The 24,558-nt window shown below is 38.1% G+C and overlaps 1 protein-coding gene across 5 annotated transcripts in view; it reads right to left on the bottom strand.

Moving 5' to 3' along the window:
• The window catches only part of MNS1 (meiosis specific nuclear structural 1), a 174,454-nt gene that overhangs the window by 43,295 nt on the left and 106,601 nt on the right, over positions 1-24,558 (bottom strand). For all 5 annotated transcript variants that reach the window (XM_027553925.1, XM_027553927.1, XM_027553928.1 and 2 more), the window contains 2 exons: positions 17,193-17,320; positions 368-470 (listed from right to left, as the gene is read on the bottom strand). In XM_027553925.1, the coding sequence (XP_027409726.1) occupies positions 368-470; positions 17,193-17,320 (231 nt within the window). The remainder of the gene's footprint in view (positions 1-367; positions 471-17,192; positions 17,321-24,558) is intronic.

Raw genomic sequence — 24,558 nt, 5'->3', positions numbered from 1 at the left:
TCGCAAAGAGTCAGACACGACTGAGTGACTGAACTGAACTGAACTGATCATACTAACAACCTGTATTGTTTTAACAAAGAATAATCAGTTAGACACCATCAAGAATGCTGGGAGTTACCAAATACAGATGTTCATTTTAACCAGCAACCTAATTCTCTGTGTCTCTGAAAGGTTCTAATATTAAATTACAGAGCTCAATATCCATAATTTGCTATACCATAACAATCTAAAAACTATAAAATTACTTGAGAAATCAAACAGTGTAAAATCTTTATAGAATGCAACAATTTTCTAAAAATTGCTATGTTTTTGCTTTTCTAAATGAAGCTAAAAATATGGAAAACATTATGACCAGAAACATGATTACCATTTGCTCATATTTAATGGCATCCTTTTCAGCAATTTGAGCTGCTCTTTCTTTATTCATGTAAGCTGCTTTTAATTTCTTCTCCAATTCTCTGAGCTCAGCACTGTTTAAAAAAGACAGAAATTTAAATTTGAGGACCATACATCTCTACTATTGTAAAAATAATATCCACAATTTAAAAGAATTTTTTTCTAAATGTATAAAAGATATTTACATTATTTTTTAGATATTTTGGAAAAAATACCCCTTTCTCCAGTCATTCCAAAAAAATCAGAATGCATGTGAAATGAGACATTATAATTAATTTTTCTAGACAAAACAACCTTTTTATTGTCAATAATCATCACTAAAAATCTTTTTGCTAGTGCCTGGCTCAGAAAAGGTGCTATATCAATATAGGTTAAAATTTCTGTGCAGTTACCAATACTATTAGGCTAAAAGATAATTACAGCAGAGAGGTTTAAACCTATACATGTTACTTCTTATATTTTGTACCTTGGTTTTGCCATCTATAAAAGGTGTAGCTTTGGCAATTAAATGAGTAAATGTGTATAACACTAAAAACTCTACATATGGCAACTATTTTTTGATGATGATGAAGAGGGAGTAACATGGGCAAGTTTACTTCACTTCTCTGAGCTTGCTTATTTATCTGTTAAAAAATGGGGACTGACTTCAGATACTCTCTGAAATACTATAATATGCCATATAAAATTTTTTATTTTAATATGCCAGTCATAATTCTGAATATGACAGAATATGAGAATTCTGAGTTGGAAGGACTGTGAGGTGTCATCAAGACGTACAGGTTAATTCTTACTGGAACAAAGAGGCACTCACCTACCTATAAACTCAACTTACAGGTACTCGGTACCTACAAAGAAACAGTCATAAAGGGTAAGGGAAGAGCAATACTCCTGGTATTATGGTGTGGATCCTTCTTGCCCTTACTACTATAGATGCAAATGTATATGACACAAGATTATTGTCTTTCATAAAAATAGTGTTATAAACGAGGGATAAGTTTCCAGGTTAGCCTTATATATTCTGTTCCACACTAAGGGGTTGAGATACATTTACAAAAATTCTCGTTAGAGTTGGACAATAATGATTATGCACCAATATACACATAAACCCATCAATTTATAATACGGTCTCTACAAAAAAAAAAAAAAAATGTGCATTAAATTGAAAACAACCAAGGAGGCAAAAGTCCTGTATTCAGAAAACTATAAAATACTGATAAAAGAAACCAAAGATGACACAAACAGATGGAGAAATATACCATGTTCTTGGATTGGAAGAATCAATATTGTGAAAATGACTATAATACCCAAAGCAATCTAAGATTCAGTGCAACTCCTATCAAATTACCAATGGCATTTTTCACAGATTTAGAACAAAAGTTTTACAATTTGTATGGAAACAAAAAGACCCCAAAGAGCCAAAGTAATCCTGAGAAAGAAAAACAGAGCTGGAGGAATCAGGCTCCCTGACTTCAGAATCAGGCTCCTTGACTTCAGACTATACTACACAGCTACAGTAATCAAAACAGTATGGTACTGGTACAAAAACAGAAATACAAATCCAGGGAATAGGATAGAAAGCCCAGATATAAACCCTCGCATCTATGGGCAACTAATCTATGACAAAGGAGGCAAGGATACACAATACAGGAAAAAACTGTCTCTTCAGTAAGTGGTGTTGGGCAAATGAAACAGCTACATGTAAAAGAATGAAATTAGAACACTCCCTAATACCATACACAAAAATAAATTCAAAATGGATCAAAGCTTTAAATATAAGGACAGACACTATAAACCTCTTAGAGGAAAACATAGGCAGAACACTCTTTGACATAAATCACAGCAAGATTTTTTTTGACCCGCTTCCTAGAGCAGTGAAAATAAAAACAAAAATAAATGGGACCTAATTAAAGGGCTTCCCAGCTGGTGCTAGTGGTAAAGAACCTGCCTAATGATGCAGAAGGCTGCATCATTCTTCTTGGGTCAGGAAGATCTCCTGGAGTAGGAAACAGTAACTCACTCCAGTATTCTTGCCTGGAAAATTCCATGGAAAGAGGAGCCTGGCAGGCTAAAGTCAATGGGGTCACAAAGAGTTGGACACAACTGAGCACTGCAATTAAACTTAAAAGCTTTTCCACAGCAAAGGAAGCCATAAATAAGATAAAAAGACAACCCTCAGAATGGGAGAAAATATTTGCAAATGAAGCAACTGACAAGGAATTAATCTCCAAAATATATAAACTACTCATGCAGCTGAATATCAAAAAAGCAATCCAATCAAAAAATAGGCCAAAGACCTAAATAGATGTTTCTCCAAAGACGACATACCGGTGGCCAACAAGCAAATGAAAAGATGCTCAACATCACTAATTACTAGAGAAGAGAAAGTCAAAACTACAACGAGGTATCACCTCACACCAGTCAGAATGGACATCATCAAAAAATCTACAAACAAATGCTGGAGATGGTGTGAAGAAAATGGAGCCCTTTTACACTGTTGGTAGGAATGTAAATTGATATAGCCACTATAGAGAACAGGTTCTTCAAAAAACTTAAAACAGAACTATCATATGACCCAGCAGTCACACTCTGGGCATATATCTAAAGAAAACCATAATTCAAAAAGACACATGCACCCCAATGTTCACTGCAACACTATTCACAAGTGCCAAGACATGGAAGCAACATAAATGTCCATCAACAGAAAAATGGATAAAGATGTGGTTTATACAATGGAAAATTACTCAGCCATAAAAAGGAATGAAATTGCGCCATTTGCAGAGATATGGACAGACCTAGAGACTGTCATACAGAGTGAAGTCAGAAAGAGAAAAACAAATATCATACAACATTGACCATATGTGGAATCTGGAAAAATGATACAGATGAACTTATTTGCAAAGCAGAAATAAAGACAAAGATGCAGCAACAAGCATATAGATACTGAAGGAGGAAGGAGGGATGAGATGAACTGGGAGACTGGGATTGACATATATACATGGTTGCTGTGGTTCTTGTTTAATCACTAAGTTTTGTCCAACTCTTTTGTAACCCCAAGGACTCTAGCTCACCAGGCTCCTTTGTCTATCGAATTCTCCAGGCAACAATAATGGAACGGGTTGCCATTTTCTTCTCCAGGGGATCTTCTCAACCCAGGGTTCAAACCCACATCTCCTGCACTGCAGGCAGATTGTCTACCCACTCTATTTATGGGAAGCCCCCATATATACACCACTATGTATAAAATAGGTAACTTAGAGAACTAACTGTATAGCACAGAAAACTGTTCAATGTTCTGTGGTGACTTAAATGGGAAGGAAATCCAAAAAAGAAGGAATATGTGTATACTGCAGCTGATCACTTTGCTGTACAGCAGAAACCAACACAACATTGTAAAGCAAATATACTGCAATAAAAATTAATAAAAATAAAACAGAAATTGCAAGCAACCAACATTCAAATAAATGACTATTTAAAAGACAAGGGAACACATATTCATTGGATATATACCTAGAAGTGAAATTTGAGTCATAGGGTAAGACTGTTCAAATTTAGTATATAACGCCGTTTTTTCAAAGCTTTGTCAGATTTATATTCTCATAAACACTGCCTAAGCACTCCCACCATTCCAAATCCTTGGTAATGCTTTAGTCTTGTCATAGATTTTAACTGTTCTTGTGGTGATGTAATTATCATTGTGGTTTTGTTTCTCTATTACTAATGGAAATGAGATCTTTTTATAAGTTTGACTTATTTATATAACTTCTTGGACATTCTTGCTCAGTATTTAAATTTTTTTCATTTTTATTGTCTACTTCTTACTATAGCATAAAAGTTCTTTATATATTGAGGATAAAAGTTTCTTGTTGGCTATTTGCATTGTAAATATTTCCTTCCAGGTCTGTAGTTACTCTCAGAGTGGTTTCTTCAGATGGAGAGAAGTTTTCTAATCCACTAATCTTTTCTTCATTGTCAATGACTTTTGTGTCATGTTTTAAGACATGCTGCCCAACGCACAAACGGAATTAGTTGTATTAGTTGCTCAAAGCTTTGCCATTTCACCATTAATTTTTAGACTATAATCCTTCAGGAACTGATTTTTACATGTGTTGTGAGGTAGAAATCAAATTCACTTTCTTCCATATGGGAATCTAATTGATTCAGTATCATTTTCTTAAATGTTTATTTCTGAATGCTCTGCAGTGATTCTAAAACATATATGGAAATGCAAAGTAGGAATGGCTAAAACAATCTTTTGGGGGACTTCTTCAGGATGAATACTTTTTATAAAGTCATAATATTTGAGAAAGTGTGGTTTTAACACAGGAATGAACAAATGGATCAATGGAATAGACCAGTTCTTCTCAATCAGAAGTGTTAAGTAAGCTCCAATGCCCTTCAGATCAGATCAGATCAGATCAGTCGCTCAGTCGTGTCCGACTCTTTGCGACCCCATGAATCGCAGCACGCCAGGCCTCCCTGTCCATCACCAACTCCGGGAGTTCACTCAGACTCATGTCCATCGAGTCAGTGATGCCATTCAGCCATTTTATCCTCTGTCGTCCCCTTCTCCTCTTGCCCCCAATCCCTCCCAGCCCCAGAGTCTTTTCCAATGAGTCAACTCTTCACATGAGGTGGCCAAAGTATTGGAGTTTGAGCTTTAGCATCATTCCTTCCAAAGAAATCCCAGGGCTGATCTCCTTCAGAATGGACTGGTTGGATCTCCTTACAGTCCAAGGGACTCTCAAGAGTCTTCTCCAACACCACAGTTCAAAAGCATCAATTCTTCAGCGCTCAGGCCTTCTTCACAGTCCAACTCTCACATCCATACAAGATGAACCTTTGTTGGCAAAGTAATGTCTCTGCTTTTGAATATGCTATCTAGGTTGGTCATAACTTTCCTTCCAAATGCCCTTAGGCATCTATTATATACAATGGATTAACTTAGTTCCTCTGGATCTGAAATAATATCAACTATATACTGTCTTTGAGAAAATTAAAAATACAATCACTCAACTTTCTGTGAGGCTTAATCCTCTTATGGGACTCCAGTTGAGGAAGTATGGGATAGAAAAATCCAAAAACAGATCCACGCATGTATGCACACTTACTTTTTGACAAAACTGGCATTACAGAGCCAATTTCCAATTTTACTATGCCAGTCAGCTTAGCAAATATGCTACTAAGTTATTTACTTAAATTTTCAAATTCACATAAAATTGTTCACAATATCCTATGATCTACAGTGATCTCCCATTTGTACAATCTAAAGTTATCCATTATCCCATTATCCATTCCCAGAACTGGCTATTTGTGCATTCTCTTTTACACTTTATTATTCCTGTCAGAGACTGCCAATTTTACTGGCCTTTTTAAAGGCACAATTTTTGGCTTTGTTGATTCTACTTTATGTTTACATTCTAAAATGCTCATTTCTGTTCTTATCTGTATCTGCTACATTGTTTTAAATCACTCCAGATGGGAATTTTCTCTTTGTTTTCAAATAATTCCATATGGAGTATTCTTTCCTAATAGTCTTTTTAGATTATATGCTAACCTCAAGGAAAGAGCTTTAGCTACTTATGGGGATAAATTTGTTTTTTTTTAAATCCTAGAATTTTTTATTGTGTTAAAATATACATTTAAAATATTTGCCATTTTAATCAATTTAAGTGTAAAATTCAGTGGTGTTATTACATTCATAATGCTCAGCAACTATCAACACTATTTCCAAAAATTTTCTCCCAAAAAGAAGTGCTCTTCCTATTTAAGCAATAACCCCCCCATTCATCCCTTCCCCTCTAGTTTACTTTTTGTTTCTGTAAATCTGTCCCTATATATTTCATGTAAGTGGAATTATATAGTCTTTGTCCTTTTGTTTCTGGCTTACTTCACTTCAGTTCACTCAGTCATGTCAAGACTCTTTGCGACCCCATGGACTGCAGCACACCAGGCTTCCCTGTCCATCACCAACTCCCGGAGCTTGCTCAAACTCATGTCCATTGAGTCAACGATGCCATCCAACAATCTCATCCTCTGTTGTCCCCTTCTCCTCCTACCTTCAATCTTTCCCAGCATCAGGGTCTTTTCAATGAGTCAGTTATTCACAGCAGATGGCCACAGTACTGGAGCTTAGGCTTCAGCATCAGTCCTTCCAATGAATATTCAGGACTTATTTCCTTTAGGATAGACTGGTTGGATCTTCTTGCAGTCCAAGGGACTCTCAAGAGTCTTCTCCAACACCACAATTCAAAAGCATCAATTCTTCGGTGCTCAGCTTTTTTTTTTTTTTGTACCTTTATGGTCCAACTCTCATATCCATACACGAATACTGGAAAAAACCATAGCTTTGACTAGACGGACCATTGTCGGCAAAGTGATGTCACTGCTTTTTAATACGCTGTTTAGGTCTGTCATAGCTTTTCTTCCAAAGAGCAAGCATATTTTAATTTCATGGCTGCAGTCACCATATGCAGTGATTTTGAAGCCCAAAAAATAAAGTCTGTCACTGTTTCTATTGTTTCCCCATCTATCTGCCATGAAGTGATGGGACCAGATGCCATGATCTTTGTTTTTTGAATGTTGAGTTTTAAGCCAGATTTTTCACTCTCCTCTTTTACTTTCATCAAGAGGCTCTTTAGTTCCTCTTCACTTTCTGCCATAAGGGTGGTATCATCTGCATATTTGAGGTTATCGATATTTCTCCCAGCAATCTTGATTCCAGCTTGGGCTTCATCCAGCCTGGCATTTCGCATGATGTATTCTGCACCTACTTCACTCAGGATAATGCTTTTCAAGGTTCAACCATACTGCACTATATATCAGAGCTTCATTCCCTTTTATAACTGAGCAATATTCTATTGTATGTATATACCACAATTCATTTATCTACTCATTGTTTGATAGACACTTAGCTGGCTTCTACCTTTTGGCTACTGTGAATAATGCTGCACAGAATATTGGCATACAAGTATCTGAGTCCCTGTTTTTTAGTTCTCTTGAGTGTATACCTAAGTGTGGAATTGCTGAATCATATGGTAATTCTATGTTTAACTTTTTGAGAAATCACCACTGTTTTCCACAGTGCACCATTTAACATTCTTACTAACAGTATCTGAAGGTTCCAATTTGGCCACATCTTCACCAACACTTACTCTCCATTGGTCTTACTGCAGTTATTCAACAGGTGTTAAGATGGTATCTCTTTGTGGTTCTGATGTGCATTTGCCTAATAACTAATGTTGGGCTTCCCAGGTGGCGCTAATGGTAAAGAACCCACCTGACAATGCAGGAGACACAAGAGATGTGGATTTGATCCCTGGGTCGGTAAGATACCCGGATAAGAAAATGGCAACCTACTCCAGCATTCTTGCCTGGAGAATTCCAAGGACAGAGGAGCCTGGCGGGCTACATTCCATAGAGTCACAGAGTCTGACATAACTGAGCACATAGACACAATAACTAATGTTGAGTACGTTTTCATGTGCTACTGCCCACTGTATCTTCTCTAGAGAAATCTTAAAGTACTTGGCCCATTTTTAAATTGGGTTGTCTTCTGTTGCTGAATTATAGAAATCCTTTATATACTCTGGAACTTAAATCTTAACCAGAGATACAATTTACTTTTCTGGTTTGATTTTTGAATTAGGAGAAACATAGATGAGCACCTTCTGTCAGTCCTTCAGGTAGATCCCAGGTAGGTTAGAATATACAGACACAGTAAGTTGTAATATCTGCTTTTCTTCTTCCAGAACCAGTACTTGCAGTATGGGCTGCTGCCTTCAAGACTGCCTCAGAGCAGGGAGGGGATGGAGCAAGGACAAGTAAAAACATTACAAACTTTTGCTACCATTGCTAATTTTGCCTTTTTCTTGTTTCAGCATTCACATGGTTGCTATAAAATTTTCTTGTTCAGAGTTCTTACAGAGTTGCTTCTGACAGTTTCTGCTAGTTTGACTGAAAGGGCAGGAACCTGGAGCTGCTTCTACACTATTTCCTAGATGTCACTCCAATCTTACAACTGTTAATCTGTGGCACTTTCATGATCATTTAGTTAAAAACACTTTCTAATTTCAATTTTGATTACTTCTTTGGTCTGAGGTTATTTAAAAGCATATTTCAAAATATCTAAACATGCAAAGATTGTCTAGTTTCTTTCTTTTTTGGGGGGGGTGGTGGTTATTGTATATCTAGTTTAACTCCACTGTGGTCAGAGTACATACCTATGAATTAAATGTGTTGAAAATCTGTTGATCTGTTCTGACATAACACATGGTCTTTGTTCATAAATGGTTCAAATATGTTTATTAAAACTACAAATATAGCCAGGTTTAAATTTACAGTCTTAGTATTTTCTATTTGTCCTACCTGTTTTGTGTTCTCTCTTCTTCTTGTCTCTATGTTCGGAGTCCCCAAGACCACACCGCACCCCTGGGTCTGATCCCTCACTTGGAGGATTCACAGGACTCAGCATATAGTTATACCCCTTGATATGATTTTATATTTATTATTTGGATATAATTTCTATTAAGTCTATGGATATGATTTATATTTATTATTTCACTGTGATAAATCATAGTGAAATACAGAGCAGAATCAGAATGGAGGAAAAGCATGTGGGCAAAGTCCGGAGAAAATAAGCTGCAAGTTTCCAAAAGTCCTCTCTCCCAGTGGAGTAAGGCTAACTAGACACACTTAATTTCCCGAGCAATGAGTTGTAACAGTATGTGAAAACTGTCTGCAGGAAATCGCACTAGAGACTCAGGGCCCACAGTTTTTATTAGGGGCTGATCATACACATATCCTCTGCCAACTAAATACCAAATTACCGACTACCAGAAGAAACAGAGTTCAGCATAAACTGTACTGTTTCTTCAAACAATTTAGGCACTCTTATCAGAGAGTGGTAGAAACCCTGAAATCCAAATTTCCAGATATCAGCCAAGGACCAAACTTGCAAAAGCAGGACTTCCTAAAGATATCAGTCTGAAGTGTGCTAGGTTATCTCCTGCCTGCACAGCTTCATCAACTGCTTTTTAACATTTTCCCTCCATTAATTTAATTATGTGTTCTTTTCCAACTTTTATTAGAGATGTTTGTTTGAAGTCTAAAAAATTTCTTCATTATTTTTTTACTAAATAATAAAAGATTATTGCCACTTTAACTCCACGTATGTACTTCCTACCTGACTTTTGTTATAGTTCATGTCACCCAGCTACGCTGAATGGCTGAAGGGCATGTCCCTGCTAGACAGGGCCTGACAAAATGCGGTCCACTGGAGAAGGGAATGGCAAATCACTTCAGTACTGTTGCCTTGAGAACCTCATGACCAGTATGAAAAGATAAAAAGACAAGACACTGAAAGATGAGCCCCCCCAGGTCAGTAGCTGTTCAATATACCACTGGGGAAGAGCAAAGAAACAGCTCCAGAAGGAATGAAGAGGCTGAGCCAAAGTGGCACAAATTATGCCCAGTTATGGTTGTATCTGGTAGTGAAAGTAAAATCCAATGCTGTAAAGAACAATACTGCATAGGAACCTAGAGTGTTAGGTTCATGAATCAAGGAAAATTGGATGTAGTCAAACAGGAGATGGCAAGAGTGAACATCAACATTTTAGGAATCGGTGAACTAAAATGGTCAGGACTGGGTGAATTTAATTCAGACGACCATTATTTTACTACTGTGAGCAAGAATCCCTTAGAAGGAGTGGAACAGCCCTTATAATTAACAAATGAGTCCAAAATGCAGTACTTGGGTACAATCTCAAAAATGACAGACTGATCTCTGTTCATTTTCATGGCAAACCATTCAACATCACAGTTTTGCTGAAGAAAATGAAGTTGAACGATTCTATGAAGACCTACATGACCTCCTAGAACTAACACCCAAAAACGATGTTCTTTTCATCATAGGGGACTGGAATGCAAAAGGAGGAAGTGAAGAGATACCTTCACTTCACTTGGAATAACAGCCAAGTTTGGCCTTACAGTACAAAATGAAGCAGGGGAAAGGTTAACAGAGCTTTGCCAAGAAAACGCACTGGTCATAGCAAACACCCTCTTCCAACAACACAAGCGACGACTTTACACATGGACATCATCAGGTGGTCAGTACTGAAATCAGACTGATTATATTCTTTGCAGCTGAAGATGCAGAAGCTCTATACAGTTAGCAAAAGCAAGACCTGGAACTGACTGTGGCTTACTGCCAACATCCACTGGATCATAGAAAAACCAGGAGAATTCCAGAAAAACACCTATTTCTGCTTCATTGACTACCTTAAAGCCTTTGTGTGGATCACAACAAACTGTAGAAAATTCTTAAAAAGATGGGAATACCAAACCACCTTACCTGCCTCCTGCAAAACTTGTATTCAGGCCAAGAAGCAAAAGTTAGAACTGGACATAGTACAACATACCAGCTCCAAATTGTGAAAGGAGTACATCAAGATTGTATATTGTCACCCTGCTTATTTAACTGATGTGCAGAGTACATCATGGGAAATGCCAGGCTGAAATCAGGATTGCTGGGAGAAATATCAATGACTTCAGATATGCAGATGACACCACCCTTATGGCAGAAAGTGAAGAGGAACTAAAGAGCCTCTTGATGAAGGTGAAAGAGGACAGTGAAAAAGCTGGCTTAAAACTCAACATTCAAAAAACCAAGATCATGGCACCTGGTCTCATCACTTCATAGCAAAAAGATGGGGAAACAATGGAAACAGTGACAGATTTTATTTTCTAGGGCTCCAAAATCACGGCAGATGGTGACTGCAGCCATGAAATTAAAAGATGTTTGCTCCTTGGAAGAAAAGCTATGAAAAAGCTAGACAGTATATTAAAAGGCAGTGACATCACTTTGCCAACAAAGGTCCATCTAATCAAAGGTATGGTTTTTCCAATAGTCATGTAAGGATGTGAGAGTTGGACCATAAAGAAGGCTGAACGCCAAAGAATTGATGCTTGAACTGTGGTGTTGGAGAAGACTCTTGAGAGTCCCTTGGAATGCAAGGAGATCAAACTAGTCAATCCTAAAAGAAATCAATCCTGAATATTCACTGGAAGGACTGATGCTGAAGCTGAAGCTCTGATACTCTGGCCACCTGGTGTGAAGACCCGACTCATTAGAAAAGACCTGACACTGGGAAAGATTAAAGGCAGGAGGAGAAGGGGATGACAGAGGATGAGATGGTTGGATGGCACCACTGACTGAATGGACAAGAATTTGAGCAAGCTCCAGGAAATGGTGAAGGACAGGGAAGCTTGGCTTGCTGCAGTGCATGGGGCTGCAAAGAGTTGGATGTGACTGAGTGATTGAACAATGAGTTCTTTGCAGTTGAAGATGGAGAAGCTCTATACAGCCAGCAAAAACAAGACCTGGAGCTGACTGTGGCTTAGATCATCAGCTCCATTTTGCAAAATTCAGGCTCAAACAGAAGAACGCAGCGAAAACCACTAGGCCATTCAGGTATGACCTAAATCAAATCCCTTATGATTATACAATGGAGGTGACAAATAGATTCAAAGAACTAGATCAGGTAGACAGTGTGCCTGAAGAACTATGGATGGAGGTTCATAACATTGTACAGGAGGTGGTGACCAAAACCATCTCCAAGAAAAAGAAATGCAAGAAGGCAAAGTGATTGTCAGAGGAGGCCTTACAAATAGCTGAGAAAAGAAGAGAAACAAAAGGCAAAGGATAAAGGGAAAGATATTCCCAAGTGAATGCAGAATTCCAGAGAATAGCAAGGAGAGATAAGAAAGCCTTCTTCAGCGATCAATGCAAAGAAGTGGAGAAAAACAACAGAATGGGAAAGACTAGAGATCTTTTTAAGAAAACTGGAACTACCAAGGGAACATTTCATGCAAAGACAGGCACAGTAAAGGACAAAACCAGCAAGGACCTAGTAGAAGCAGAAGATATTAAGAACAGGTGGCAAGAATACACAGAAGAACTGTACAAAAAAGCTCTTAATGACCAGGTAACCACCATGGGGTGATCATTCATCTAGAGCCAGACATCCTGGAGTGTGAAGTCAAGTGGGCCTTAGGAAGCATCACTATGAACAAAGCTAGTGAAGGTGATGGAATTCCAGTTGAGCTATTTCAAATCCTAAAAGATGATGCTGTGAAAGTGCTGCACTCAATATGTCAGCAAATTAGGAAAACTCAGCAGTGGCCACAGGACTGGAAAAGGTCAGTTTTCATTCCAATCCCAAAGAAAGGCAAATCCAAAGAATGTTCAAATTACTACACAACTGTACTCATTTCACATGCCAGCAAAATAATACTCAAAATCCTTCAAGCTAGGCTTCAGCAGTATGTGAACCAAGAACTTCCACATGCACAAGCTGGATTTAGAAAAGGCAGAGGAACCAGAAATCAAATGACCAAAATATGATGGATAACAGAAAAAAAACAAGGGAATTCCAAAAAAAATCTACTTCTGCTTCATTGACTACACTAAAGCCTTTGACTGTGTGGATCACAACAGACTGTGGGATACTCTTGAAGAGACTGGAATACCAGACCACATTACCTGCTTCCTGAGAAACCTGTATCAGGACAAGAAGCAACAGACAGAACTGGACATGGAACAACGGACTGGTTCCAAATTGGGAAAGGAGTATGTCGGCTGTATATTGTCACCCTGCTTAACTTATATGCAGAGTACATTGTAACTAAATGTTGGACTGGAAGACTCACAAGCTGGAATCAAGATTGCCAGGAGAAATACCAACAATCTCAGGTATGTAGATTATACCACTTAATGGCAGAAAGTAGAGAGTAACTAAAGAGCCTCTTGTTGAAGGTGAAAGAGGAGAGTGAAAAAGCTGGCTTAAAACTCAACAATCAAAAAACTAAGATCACAGCATCTTATACCATCACATCATGGCAAATAGATGGGGAAAAAAATGGAACAGTGACAGACTTTATTTTGGGGGGCTCCAAAATCAATGTGGATGGAGACTGAAAACACAAAGAGTCTTGCTCTTGGGAGAAAATCTATGACAAACCTTGACAGTGTACTAAAAAGCACAGACATCAATCACTTTGCCAACAGAGGTCCATATAGGCAAAGCTTTGTTTTTTCCAGTAGTCATGTACCGATGTGAGAGCTGGACCATAAAGCTGGCTGAGCACCAAAGAATTGATGCTTTCAAACTATGGTGCTAGAGAATACTCTTGAGAGTCCCTTGGACAGCAAGGATATTCACTGTGTCTGCAGTTCAGAGTAGACACAACAGTGAATGACCAACAGCAACGTTTTTAACTCTTCATATATTTTAAATTCCAAATCCAATTATTCCAATAAATGATTAACACATTCAAATTTCACCTGGAGTTACTACACATTTGCCTCCCAGAGGTTCTGAAATTAATGTTGAGACTATTCTTCTACTTCCAGAACAACTACTAGTATTTCCTTTAATGCAGGGTTATCAGTAATCAAGTCTCTGCTTTGTTTGACTAAAAATGTTATTTTTAAAATCCATCTCATCTTTGTTTATTATAATTAACATCTTGATTATCAGTCTGGACTATAATCATACTGGCACTGGCAAGGAATTGGCTGTACATTTAACAAGGAAAGGCTGTCTCTGACTCTTCTTTGAGCTAGTTTTTGCTGAACTAATACAAGTTATAAACAAGGTACTTGTTTTTGTTTTCATGAAGCTATAGGTTAACTATATAATCTATAGTTACCCATTATTTAATAACTATAAATTTCAGTCATAATTATACAATTAATTCTAATAACTAAACAATTGTTACTAATTGTAATTATTGACTAACGGTGTAATTAAAAAGGGATTTTTAAAACTAGACAGTTTCTCAATTCTAGTTACAAGCTGTGAAAAAATTAAACTTATAAATATCTTTTTGAATTAAACAAAATCATGTGTTCAAAATAAAAGTCTCATGACTTCTGAACTTGAACTTTTCAAAATAAATTTCAATGATTCTTAAAAATCTGCCCTGGGTTTTAAAAATTAAGTGAAAAGAGCCTAATCATGATTGAGATGATTTTCAATTATTTCAGCTACGTTTCAAGGACTAAAGCAAACATTCCTTGAATTTAGACCTGCCAATCTGCACAGGAGTACACTGATCGGAAAATGGCCCGCTCTCCGTGTCAGTCACTATTTTACCATGCTGAGAAGACATATACTCTATTTGAAAGAATACTCAACAAATGACTTTTGTCTTACATTTGAAGAAAATTTCCACAATATATAGAATTCTAAATGGGCTCTTATTTTCTTTCGGCCCTTTAAATCCACTGTCTTTCATCTTCTAACATTGCTGCTCAAAGTTCAGTCAGACTTCTTACTATTGTTCCCTTGACGGCAACAGTCTTTTTTGTGTGGTTACTTTTGTACATTTTTATGATTTTTCTCCATTGTTAGATTTTGAAAGTTTGACTAGAACAAGCATAAATATGTTTTTAATTATTTATTATGTCTTAACCTGTGACTTTATGTCTTTTACTATTTTTGGAAATTCGCAGCCTATATCTCTTTGAATATTGCATTTCTGCATCATCCTCATTCATTTCTACTACCAGAACTAAAATTATACATCTGGTAGAACTTGCCAGCACAGCCCTTATCCCTTTTAAGCTTTCTTTTGTATTCTTCTATCCTTTTGTTTCTCTATGCTTATTCTGGATATGTTCAACTGATCTGCTCACATAGTATCTCTTCATCTGTATCTATCCAGTAAAATCTAATTAGCTTCTGGATTATTAAAGTAAAACATACACTAAAGTAGAAAATTCTCAAGCACGTATCACGTAAAATGACGTTGACCACCTTGCTATATGCTTACTGGTCAAGCTCACCTTCACTTAACTTTTATTTTATTTTTTTTCTTCTTTCTTTTTTTTTTCACTTAATTTTTAGCCATACTTGTGCCACCTGCAAAAACTTCCAGAAGAAATGTAGCTACAAATGCCAGGCTCACTGTTCTGGTTTCCTTCCTCTCCCGTGTCTTATTGTTATACCTTCTCCAGATAGTCTGTTCTCAGAGGGAGCATCTATCTGAATCAAGTAGTTTGCAACTACTACAAAGCTCCTGCATTTAATTCTTATTATCAATGAGTTAAAGCCATGAAATAACGGAACATTTACTTCATCTTCAGATAACATAAAAGTATCATAATAACTAACAATGATTGGAGAATTAGGATCAAAAAAGACAGCTTGAGACTAGAACACTAAGAAGACACTGGCAGTCATTTTAATTTTTTTTTTTTTTTTAGAATAGTAATTTCTAGAGAATTTGATAGAAGTTGTGGACACAGAAAAATACACATGGGTGTATTTGCCAAATATATTTACATGTAATTTAAAGAAGTTCAAAACCTCTGAAGCTCATCCATGGGTCATATAGTATTCTACAGAAGCCTTGTTCAGTCAAGACAAAATGTGACTACTATCAAAGTAAATTCCAAATATATTCAACTATGTAAGTACAGCATGGGCATTTAGTTAGCCTCAGTTTTAATCAACAGTGTGATAGGCTGCCACTGAAAAGTAATCTTAGGCAACATTAAGGAACATATTCCAGAACAATGTGGTTAACAGTCTCACTATTAGGGGTACTGAACAACACCCTAGAGTATTACACAGAATTGTGGGAGCAGTATTTTGATCGTGTGTGCTCAGTTGCATCTGACTCTTTGTGCCCCTATGGTCTGGCAGGCATCTCTGTCCATGGGATTTTCTAGGCAAGAATACCGGAATGGGTTGCCATGTTCTCCTTCAGTGGATCTTCCTGACGCAGGGATCGAACCCATGTCTCCTGCATTGGCAGGTGGATTCTTTACTGCTGAGCTATCAGGAAAGCCCCCAATATTTTGTTAAGGAACATTAAAAGTCTAAGTCACATCTACAGAAGATAATCAGGATGGGGAAGAAGCTTGAAGTCATGTTATCTAAGGAACAGATGAAAGAATGAAGGATATTTAACTTATAGAAGGAAATGTTTAGTGAATTCATAAATATCTAAGTGAAAGTGAAGTGAAAGTGAAAGTCCCTCAGTCGTGCCTGACTCTTGGCAACCCCATGGACTATATAGTTCAAGGAATTTTCCAGGCCAGAATACTGGAGTGGGTAGCTGGTCCCTTCTCCAGGGAATCTTTCCAACCCAGGGATCAAACATAGGTCTCCTGCTTGGCAGGCAGATTCTTTACCACTGAACCACCTGGGAATAGGAAAGGATGTCCTAAAGAACTCTATTTCTTTTTCAGTCAGATAACAGAACTAAGACAACTACCGGGAAATTGACTTTGAAAAAACAGAGGAAAAAGGAGTATTCAAAGAGCTGAATGAAAAAGAAAGTTTCTATTATAGTCACTAGACATGCTGAACCACAGATGACCAGCCATCTTCCAGAAATACTGTAGGAAATTTATGTAGGGGCATAAAACTAAATTAGGCATCACCTAAGATTTCTCTTAAGAGTTAGATTCACAAGTCTATTTTTTTTTTAAAGAGGTCATTTAAAAAATTATCTTTAGAGAAAAGAGAAGAGGGAATTGATATTAATTTTCACCTCAAATATTATCACTTTATTTCTATGAATATGGCCTCTTTTCTCAAATGAATATATATATGTGTATATACACACACACACACATACACATATATGTAGGATTTAAAGCAGTAAGTATTTCCAGTCAAAATATTAACTAAATACAATGACATAAAGAAAGAAATTTCACTCTTAGGTGATAAGCATTACATAAAACTTAAAGACAAAATAAATAAAGGTTTTGGAAGTCAAGATACCTGTTTTCTCTTACTTGTTGCCTCAACTTTTCATCCTTTAGACTTTCACGTTTTAGTTTTGCCAGTTCCGTAGCCAATTTTTCTTCTTGTGCAAGCTGGAGCTCCCTCAATCTTTTGTTTTCTTCTGCCTAAACAAAAAAACAAAACTTTAGTCATTTGTCCTCCAAAATCAGATATTTTTTCATAAAGGCTGAATTTGTTTTATAGTAGAAAACTACAAGTGCCTTCTGAAGAGTCAACTATTCACATTTTATTTTAAAATACAAAACATTATTTCCCTAAGTAATTTTTCTGAACATTTTGTCATGGAAAATTCCAAACATCAAACACGAAAAGAAGACTATTGAAACACGCCCTCAGGAAGCCATCACTCATCTTCAACAATTATCAATATTTTCCCAATCTTGTTTCCCTACTCTTCTACTCCACTCCTACTTTTTTCTGCATTTTTTTATTTTGGCCAGAGTATTCAAAAACAAATTCTAGATATATCATTGCTTTGTAAATAGTTCAATATTGATCTTTGACAAGAATTTCTTCTTACATAACTATACCATTAGCAAACTGAAATAAATTAACAATAATTCTTTCAGATCAGATCAGATCAGTCGCTCACTCGTGTCCAACTCTTTGCGACCCCATGAATCGCAGCACGCCAGGCCTCCCTGTCCATCACCAACTCCTGGAGTTCACTCAGACTCACGTCCATCGAGTCACTGATGCCATCCAGCCATCTCATCCTCTGTCGTCCCCTTCTCCTTCTGCCCCCAATCCCTCCCAGCATCAGAGTCTTTTCCAATGAGTCAACTCTTCCCATGAGGTGGCCAAGTACTGGAGTTTCAGCTTTAGCATCATTCCTTCCAAAGAAATCCCAGGGCTGATCTCCTTCAGAATGGACAGGTTGGATCTCCTTGCAGTCCAAGGGACTCTCAAGAGTCTTCTCCAACACCACAGTTCAAAAGCATCCATTCTTCGGCGTTCAGCCTTCCTCACAGTCCAACTCTCACATCCATACATGACCACTGGAAAAACCATAGCCTTGACTAGACAAACCTTTGTTGGCAAAAATAATGTCTCTGCTTTTGAATATGCTATCTAGGTTGGTCATAACTTTCCTTCCAAGGAGTAAGCATCCTTTAATTTCATGGCTGCAGTCACCATCTGCAGTGATTTTGGAGCCCAGAAAAATAAAATCTGACACTGTTTCCACTGTTTCCCCATCTATTTCCCATGAAGTGATGGGACCAGATGCCATGATCTTCATTTTCTGAATGTTGAGATTTAAGCCAACTTTTTCACTCTCCACTTTCACCTTCATCAAGAGGCTTTTGAGTTCCTCTTCACTTTCTGCCATAAGGGTGGTGTCATCTGCATATCTGAGGTTATTGATATTTCTCCCAGCAATCTTGATTCCAGCTTGTGTTTCTTCCAGTCCAGCGTTTCTCATGATGTACTCTGCATATAAGTTAAATAAACAGGGTGACAATATATAGCCTTGATGTACTCCTTTTCCTATTTAGAACCAGTCTGTTGTTCCATGTCCAGTTCTACCTTTTGCTTCCTGACCTGCATACAAATTTCTCAAGAGGCAGACCAGGTGGTCTGGTATTCCCATCTCTTTCAGAATTTTCCACAGTTTATGGTGATCCACACAGTCAAAGGCTTTGGCATAGTCAATAAAGCAGAAATAGATGCTTTTCTGGAACTCTCTTGCTTTTTCCATGATCCAGCAGATGTTGGCAATTTGATCTCTGGTTCCTCTGCCTTTTCTAAAACCAGCTTGAACATCAGGAAGTTCACGGTTCACACATGCGGAAGCCTGGCTTGGAGAATTTTGAGCATTACTTTACTAGCGTGTGAGATGAGTGCAATTGTGCTGTAGTTTGAGCATTCTTTGGCATTGCCTTTTTTTAGGATTGGAATGAAAACTGACCTTTTCCAGTCCTGTGGCCACTGCTGAGTTTTCCAAATTTGCTGGCATATTGAGTACAGCACTTTCACAGCATCATCTTTCAGGATTTGAAATAGCTCCACTGGAATTCCATCATCTCCACTAACTTTGTTCGTAGTGATGCTTTCCAAGGCCCACTTGACTCACATTCCAGGATGTCTGGCTCTAGGTCAGTGATCACACCATCGTGATTATGTGGTTCGTGAAGACCTTTTTTGTACAGTTCTTCTGTGTATTCTTGCCATCTCTTCTTAATATCTTCTGCTTCTGTTAGGTCCATACCATTTCTGTCCTTTATCGAGCCTATCTTTACATGAAATGTTCCTTTGGTATCTCTTATTTTCTTAAGAGATCTCTAGTCTTTCCATTCCGTTGATTTCCTCTATTTCTTTGCATTGATCGCTGAAGGCTTTCTTATCTCTTCTTGCTATTCTTTGGAACTCTGCATTCAAATGGGTATATCTTTCCTTTTCTCCTTTGCCTTTCATCTCTCTCCTTTTCACAGCTATTTGTAAGGCCTCCCCAGACAGCCATTTTGCTTTTTTGCATTTGTTTTCCATGGGGATGGTCTTGATCCCTATCTCCTGTACCATGTCATGAACCTCATTCCATAGTTCATCAGGCACTCTGTCTATCAGATCTAGGCCCTTAAATCTATTTCTCACTTCCACTGTATAATCATAAGGGATTTGATTTAGGTCATACCTGAATGGTCTAATGGTTTTCTCTACTTTCTTCAATTTAAGTCTGAATCTGGCAATAAGGAGTTCATGGTCTGAGCCACAGTCAGCTCCTGGTCTTGCTTTTGCTGACTGTATAGAGCTTCTCCATCTTTGGCTGCAAAGAATATAATCAATCTGATTTCGGTGTTGACCATCTGGTGATGTCCAAGTGTAGAGTCTTCTCTTGTGTTGTTGGAAGAGGGTGTTTGCTATGACCAGTGCATTTTCTTGGCAAAACTCTATTAGTCTTTGCCCTGCTTTATTCCATATTCCAAGGCCAAATTTGCCTGTTACTCCAGGTGTTTCTTGACTTCCTACTTTTGCATTCCAGTCCCCTATAATGAAAAGGACATCTTTTGGGGGTGTTAGTTCTAAAAGGTCTTGTAGGTCTTCATAGAACCGTTCAACTTCAGCTTCTTCAGTGTTACTGGTTGGGGCATAGACTTGGATTACTGTGATATTGAATGGTTTGCCTTGGAAACAAACAGAGATCATTCTGTTGTTTTTGAGATTGCATCCAAGTACTGCGTTTCAGACTCTTCTGTTGACCATGATGGCTACTCCATTTCTTCTGAGGGATTCCTGCCCGCATCTGAGTTAAATTCACCCATTCCAGTCCATTTGAGTTCGCTGATTCCTAGAATGTCGACATTCACTCTTGCCATCTCTTGTTTGACCACTTCCAATTTGCCCTGATTCATGGATCTGACATTCCAGGTTCCTATGCAATATTGCTCTTTACAGCATTGGACCTTGCTTCTATCACCAGTCACATCCACAGCTGGGTATTCTTTTTGCTTTGGCTCCATCCCTTCATTCTTTCTGGAGTTATTTCTCCACTGATCTCCAATAGCATATTGGGCACCTACTGACCTGGGGAGTTCCTCTTTCAGTATCCTATCATTTTGCCTTTTCATACTGTTCATGGGGTTCTCAAGGCAAGAATACTGAAGAATTCCCTTCTCCAGTGGACCACATTCTGTCAGATCTCTCCACCATGACCCGCCCATCTTGGGTTGCCCCACGGGCATGGCTTAGTTTCATTGAGTTAGACAAGGCTGTGGTCCTAGCGTGATTAGATTGACTAGTTTTCTGTGAGTATGGTTTCAGTGTGTTTGCCCTCTGATGCCCTCTTGCAACACCTACCGTCTTACTTGGGTTTCTCTTACCTTGGGTGTGGCGTATCTCTTCACGGCTGCTCCAGCAAAGCACAGCCATTGCTGCTTACCTTGGACGAGGGGTATCTCCTCACCCTAATAATAATTCTTTAGAAAGGCCTAATAACTTGTCCATACTCAGGTTTCCCCAATTGTCTCAAAGATCCTTTTTCTGTTTATTTATTTTTTGGGTTTGTTCAAATCAAAATCCAAGCCAACCCACATACTGTATCTAGTTACTATTTATCTTAAGTCTCTTTCATTTTTTAAGTCTCCTCACACAGTTCCTCCCCCCTCCACCCTACTCCCCCTAAAAAGGCACGGACTTGTAGAAATTACGACATATGACCCACAGGATGCCCCACATTCTGAATTTGACCAATTGCTTCCCCAAGATATCACTTATCTTGTTTCTTTTTCGTATTTCCTATAAAATGGTTGAAAGATCTAGAGCCTTGATTAAATGCTATATTTAGGAAAGAATAAACACATAAAAGGGGTTTCCTGGTGGCTCAGTGGTAAAGAACCTGCCTACCAATGCAGGAAACTTGGGTTTAATACCTGGGTTAGGAAGATCCCCTGGACAGGGAAATGGCAACCTACTCTACTATTCCTGCCTGGGAAATCCCATGGACAGAAGAGGCTGGTGGGCTACAGTCCATGGGGTTGTAAAAGAGTCAGACATAACTGAGCAACTGAGTACGGCATGACAAGCACATAAAAAGATGTTCAATATCATTAAACATCAGGAAGTTCAATTTAAAACAATGATTTATCACTACATACATACTGGAATAGCAGCTAAAATGAAAAGTCGTAACAAAACCAAACACTGGTGAGAACCTACATAATTCACACATTGCTGGGTGGTAATGTAAAATGGTACAGTCACTCTGAAAAACAGCTTTACAGTTTGTTATAAAGCTAACATGCAATTACAACTCAACAGCTGTATTCTTAAGCATTTATCCCAGAGAAATGAGAACACATGTTTATTTAAAAACCTATACCCAAAATGTTTATAGCAGATTTATTCAAAATAGCCAATTGAAAATACCCAGACATTCTTTAACAGGTGAAGGTCAAATAAACTGTGGTATATCCATACTATGGAACACTGCTCAGCAACAAAGAGGAATGAGCATTAATAGAAGCTACAATCTGGCTAAACCTCTAGAAATTTTGCTGAGTGAAAAAAATCCAATCTCAAAAGGTAGCATACTGTTTGATTCTATTTATATAATGTTCTTGGAACATGCTCTATTTTAAGGCTGAAACATAATTCACATAGCATTCAATTTGTATTTCACAATTCACAACTCAGCAGGTTTTTAGTATATTCACAGTGTTGCACATCCAAAACCACTGGCTAGTTTCAGAACTTTTTAAAGATAGACTATTATTTGGAGCAGTACTGAGTTCACAGCAAAATTGAGAACAGAGTTCCCATGTACACTATTCCCACACACATGCACAGTCCCCCTCACGATCAACATTCCACACCAGCGGGGAGATTTGCTACAATCAATAAACCCACACTGACACATCATCACCCAGGGTTCAGTTTACCTTACAGTTCAGTTTGGATGTTATATATTCTACGGGTTTGAACAAATGTACAATGATATGTATCTACCATTACAGTATCATACAGAATTCCACCACCCTTAAAATCCTCTATGCTCTGCTTACTCATCCCTCACTCCTCAAAACTCCTGGCAACCACTAATCTTTACTATCTTCATTGTTTAATGTTTTTCAGAATGTCATATTGTTGAAATCATATGCCTTTTCAGATTGGCTTCTTTCACTTATTAATACACATTTAAGATTTTTCCATGTCTTTCCATGACTTGATAGCTCATTTCTTTTAGAACTGAATAATATTCTATTTTCTGGATTATTTCTTCATTCACCTACTGAAGGACATCTCGGTTGCTTACAGGTTTTGGCCAGTATAAACAAAGCTGCCATAAACATCCACATGCAGGTTTTTGGGTAGATGTAAGCTTTTAACATTACAGAACATTTTTATCACCCCACAAAAGAAACCTCACAGCTGTTAGCAATCATCATTCCCTTTACCCCTCAACCATTAATCTATTTTATAGCTGTGGGAATTTGCCTATTCTAGATATTTAAATGAAATCACTCAATACATGGGGCTTCTCTTGTGGCTCAGCTGGTAAAGAATCTGCCTGCAGTGCGGGAGACCTGGGTTCAATCCCTGAGTTGGGAAGATCCCTTGGAAAAGGGAAAGGCTACCCACTCCAGTATTCTAGCCTGGAGAATTCCATGGACTGTTTAGTCCATGGGGTCACAAAAAGTTGGACACAACTGAGCCACTTTTGGTCACATGCATTACATGGCCTCTTTGTGTTTGGCTTCTTTCATTTAGCGTAATGCTTCAAGGTTACCCATGCTATAGCACATATCAGTAATGCATACCTTTTTATGGTCGTATACTACTGTGCTGTATAGACACAACATATCTTATTTATCCATTCACAAACTGATGAGTATTTGGATTGTTTCCACTTATCTGGCTATCATGAATAATGCTGCAATATGAACATCTGTGTAAAAGTTTTTGTGTGGACATAGATTTTCAATTATCCTGATCATATGCTTAGGAGTGGAACTGCTATGTAATAGTAACTATGTTTAACTCTTTAAGTAACTACCAAACTGCTGTGCAAGTCACTATACCATTTCACATTTCCATCCAAAATGTACAAGAGCTCCAACACTTTTTTTCCTCTTCTCCCCCAAATGTAGCAGTCCTCATGGGTCTCAAGTGGTATCTCATTGTGGTTTTCATTTGCATCTCCCTAATGACTAATGATGCTGAGCACAGTTTTTTGGGATATTGTTTATTTATATATATTCTTTGGAGTAATGGCTATTGAAATTCCTTCCTCATTAATTTTTTTTGTCTGTTTACTGATGAATTGAACATTGAACATTCCGTAAGTGACAAAATTATAGAAATAGAGAACATATTAGTGATTATTAGACTTAGGGATGAGATAGGGCCAGACAAGAAAGATATGGGTATGCTTATAAAAGGACGTAATATGGGATCCCTGTGATCATGGAATGCTTTTGTTAGCCAAAGACTCCTGAGTGGAGAATTGGCTCCACAGCTGACAGCAGCAGCAGTGAGGCTGGGGTGCTCTCTGCTCCTGGGTATCCGCCAACGTCAGCTCCAGCCTTCCCCAGACCCACTTCCAAGCCACAACAGCAGGGCCTTTTCCTTGATCCCTGGCTGCACACTGACTGACACCCGACAGCCAGTGAAGGTTTAAACGCTCAACGAAGATTATCAGTGGGACAGCCAGGGCACCAGGCACGTCATCCAGCTACACTGAGCAGCTGAAGGGTATGTCCCTGTTAGGTAGGGCCTGATGAAACGTGGTCCACTGGAGAAGGGAATGGCAAACTACAGTATTCTTGCCTTGAGAACCCCAAGAAGAGATGAAAAGGCAAAAAGATGTAACACCGAAAGATGAACCTCCCAGGTCAGTAGGTGTCCA

The sequence above is a fragment of the Bos indicus x Bos taurus genome, chromosome 10 (assembly GCF_003369695.1).
Source record: "Bos indicus x Bos taurus breed Angus x Brahman F1 hybrid chromosome 10, Bos_hybrid_MaternalHap_v2.0, whole genome shotgun sequence".
In the NCBI taxonomy this organism is placed as follows: domain Eukaryota; kingdom Metazoa; phylum Chordata; class Mammalia; order Artiodactyla; family Bovidae; genus Bos; species Bos indicus x Bos taurus.
Note: the sequence above shows the minus strand (reverse complement) of the source record. Positions and strands in the feature narration are given on the sequence as shown.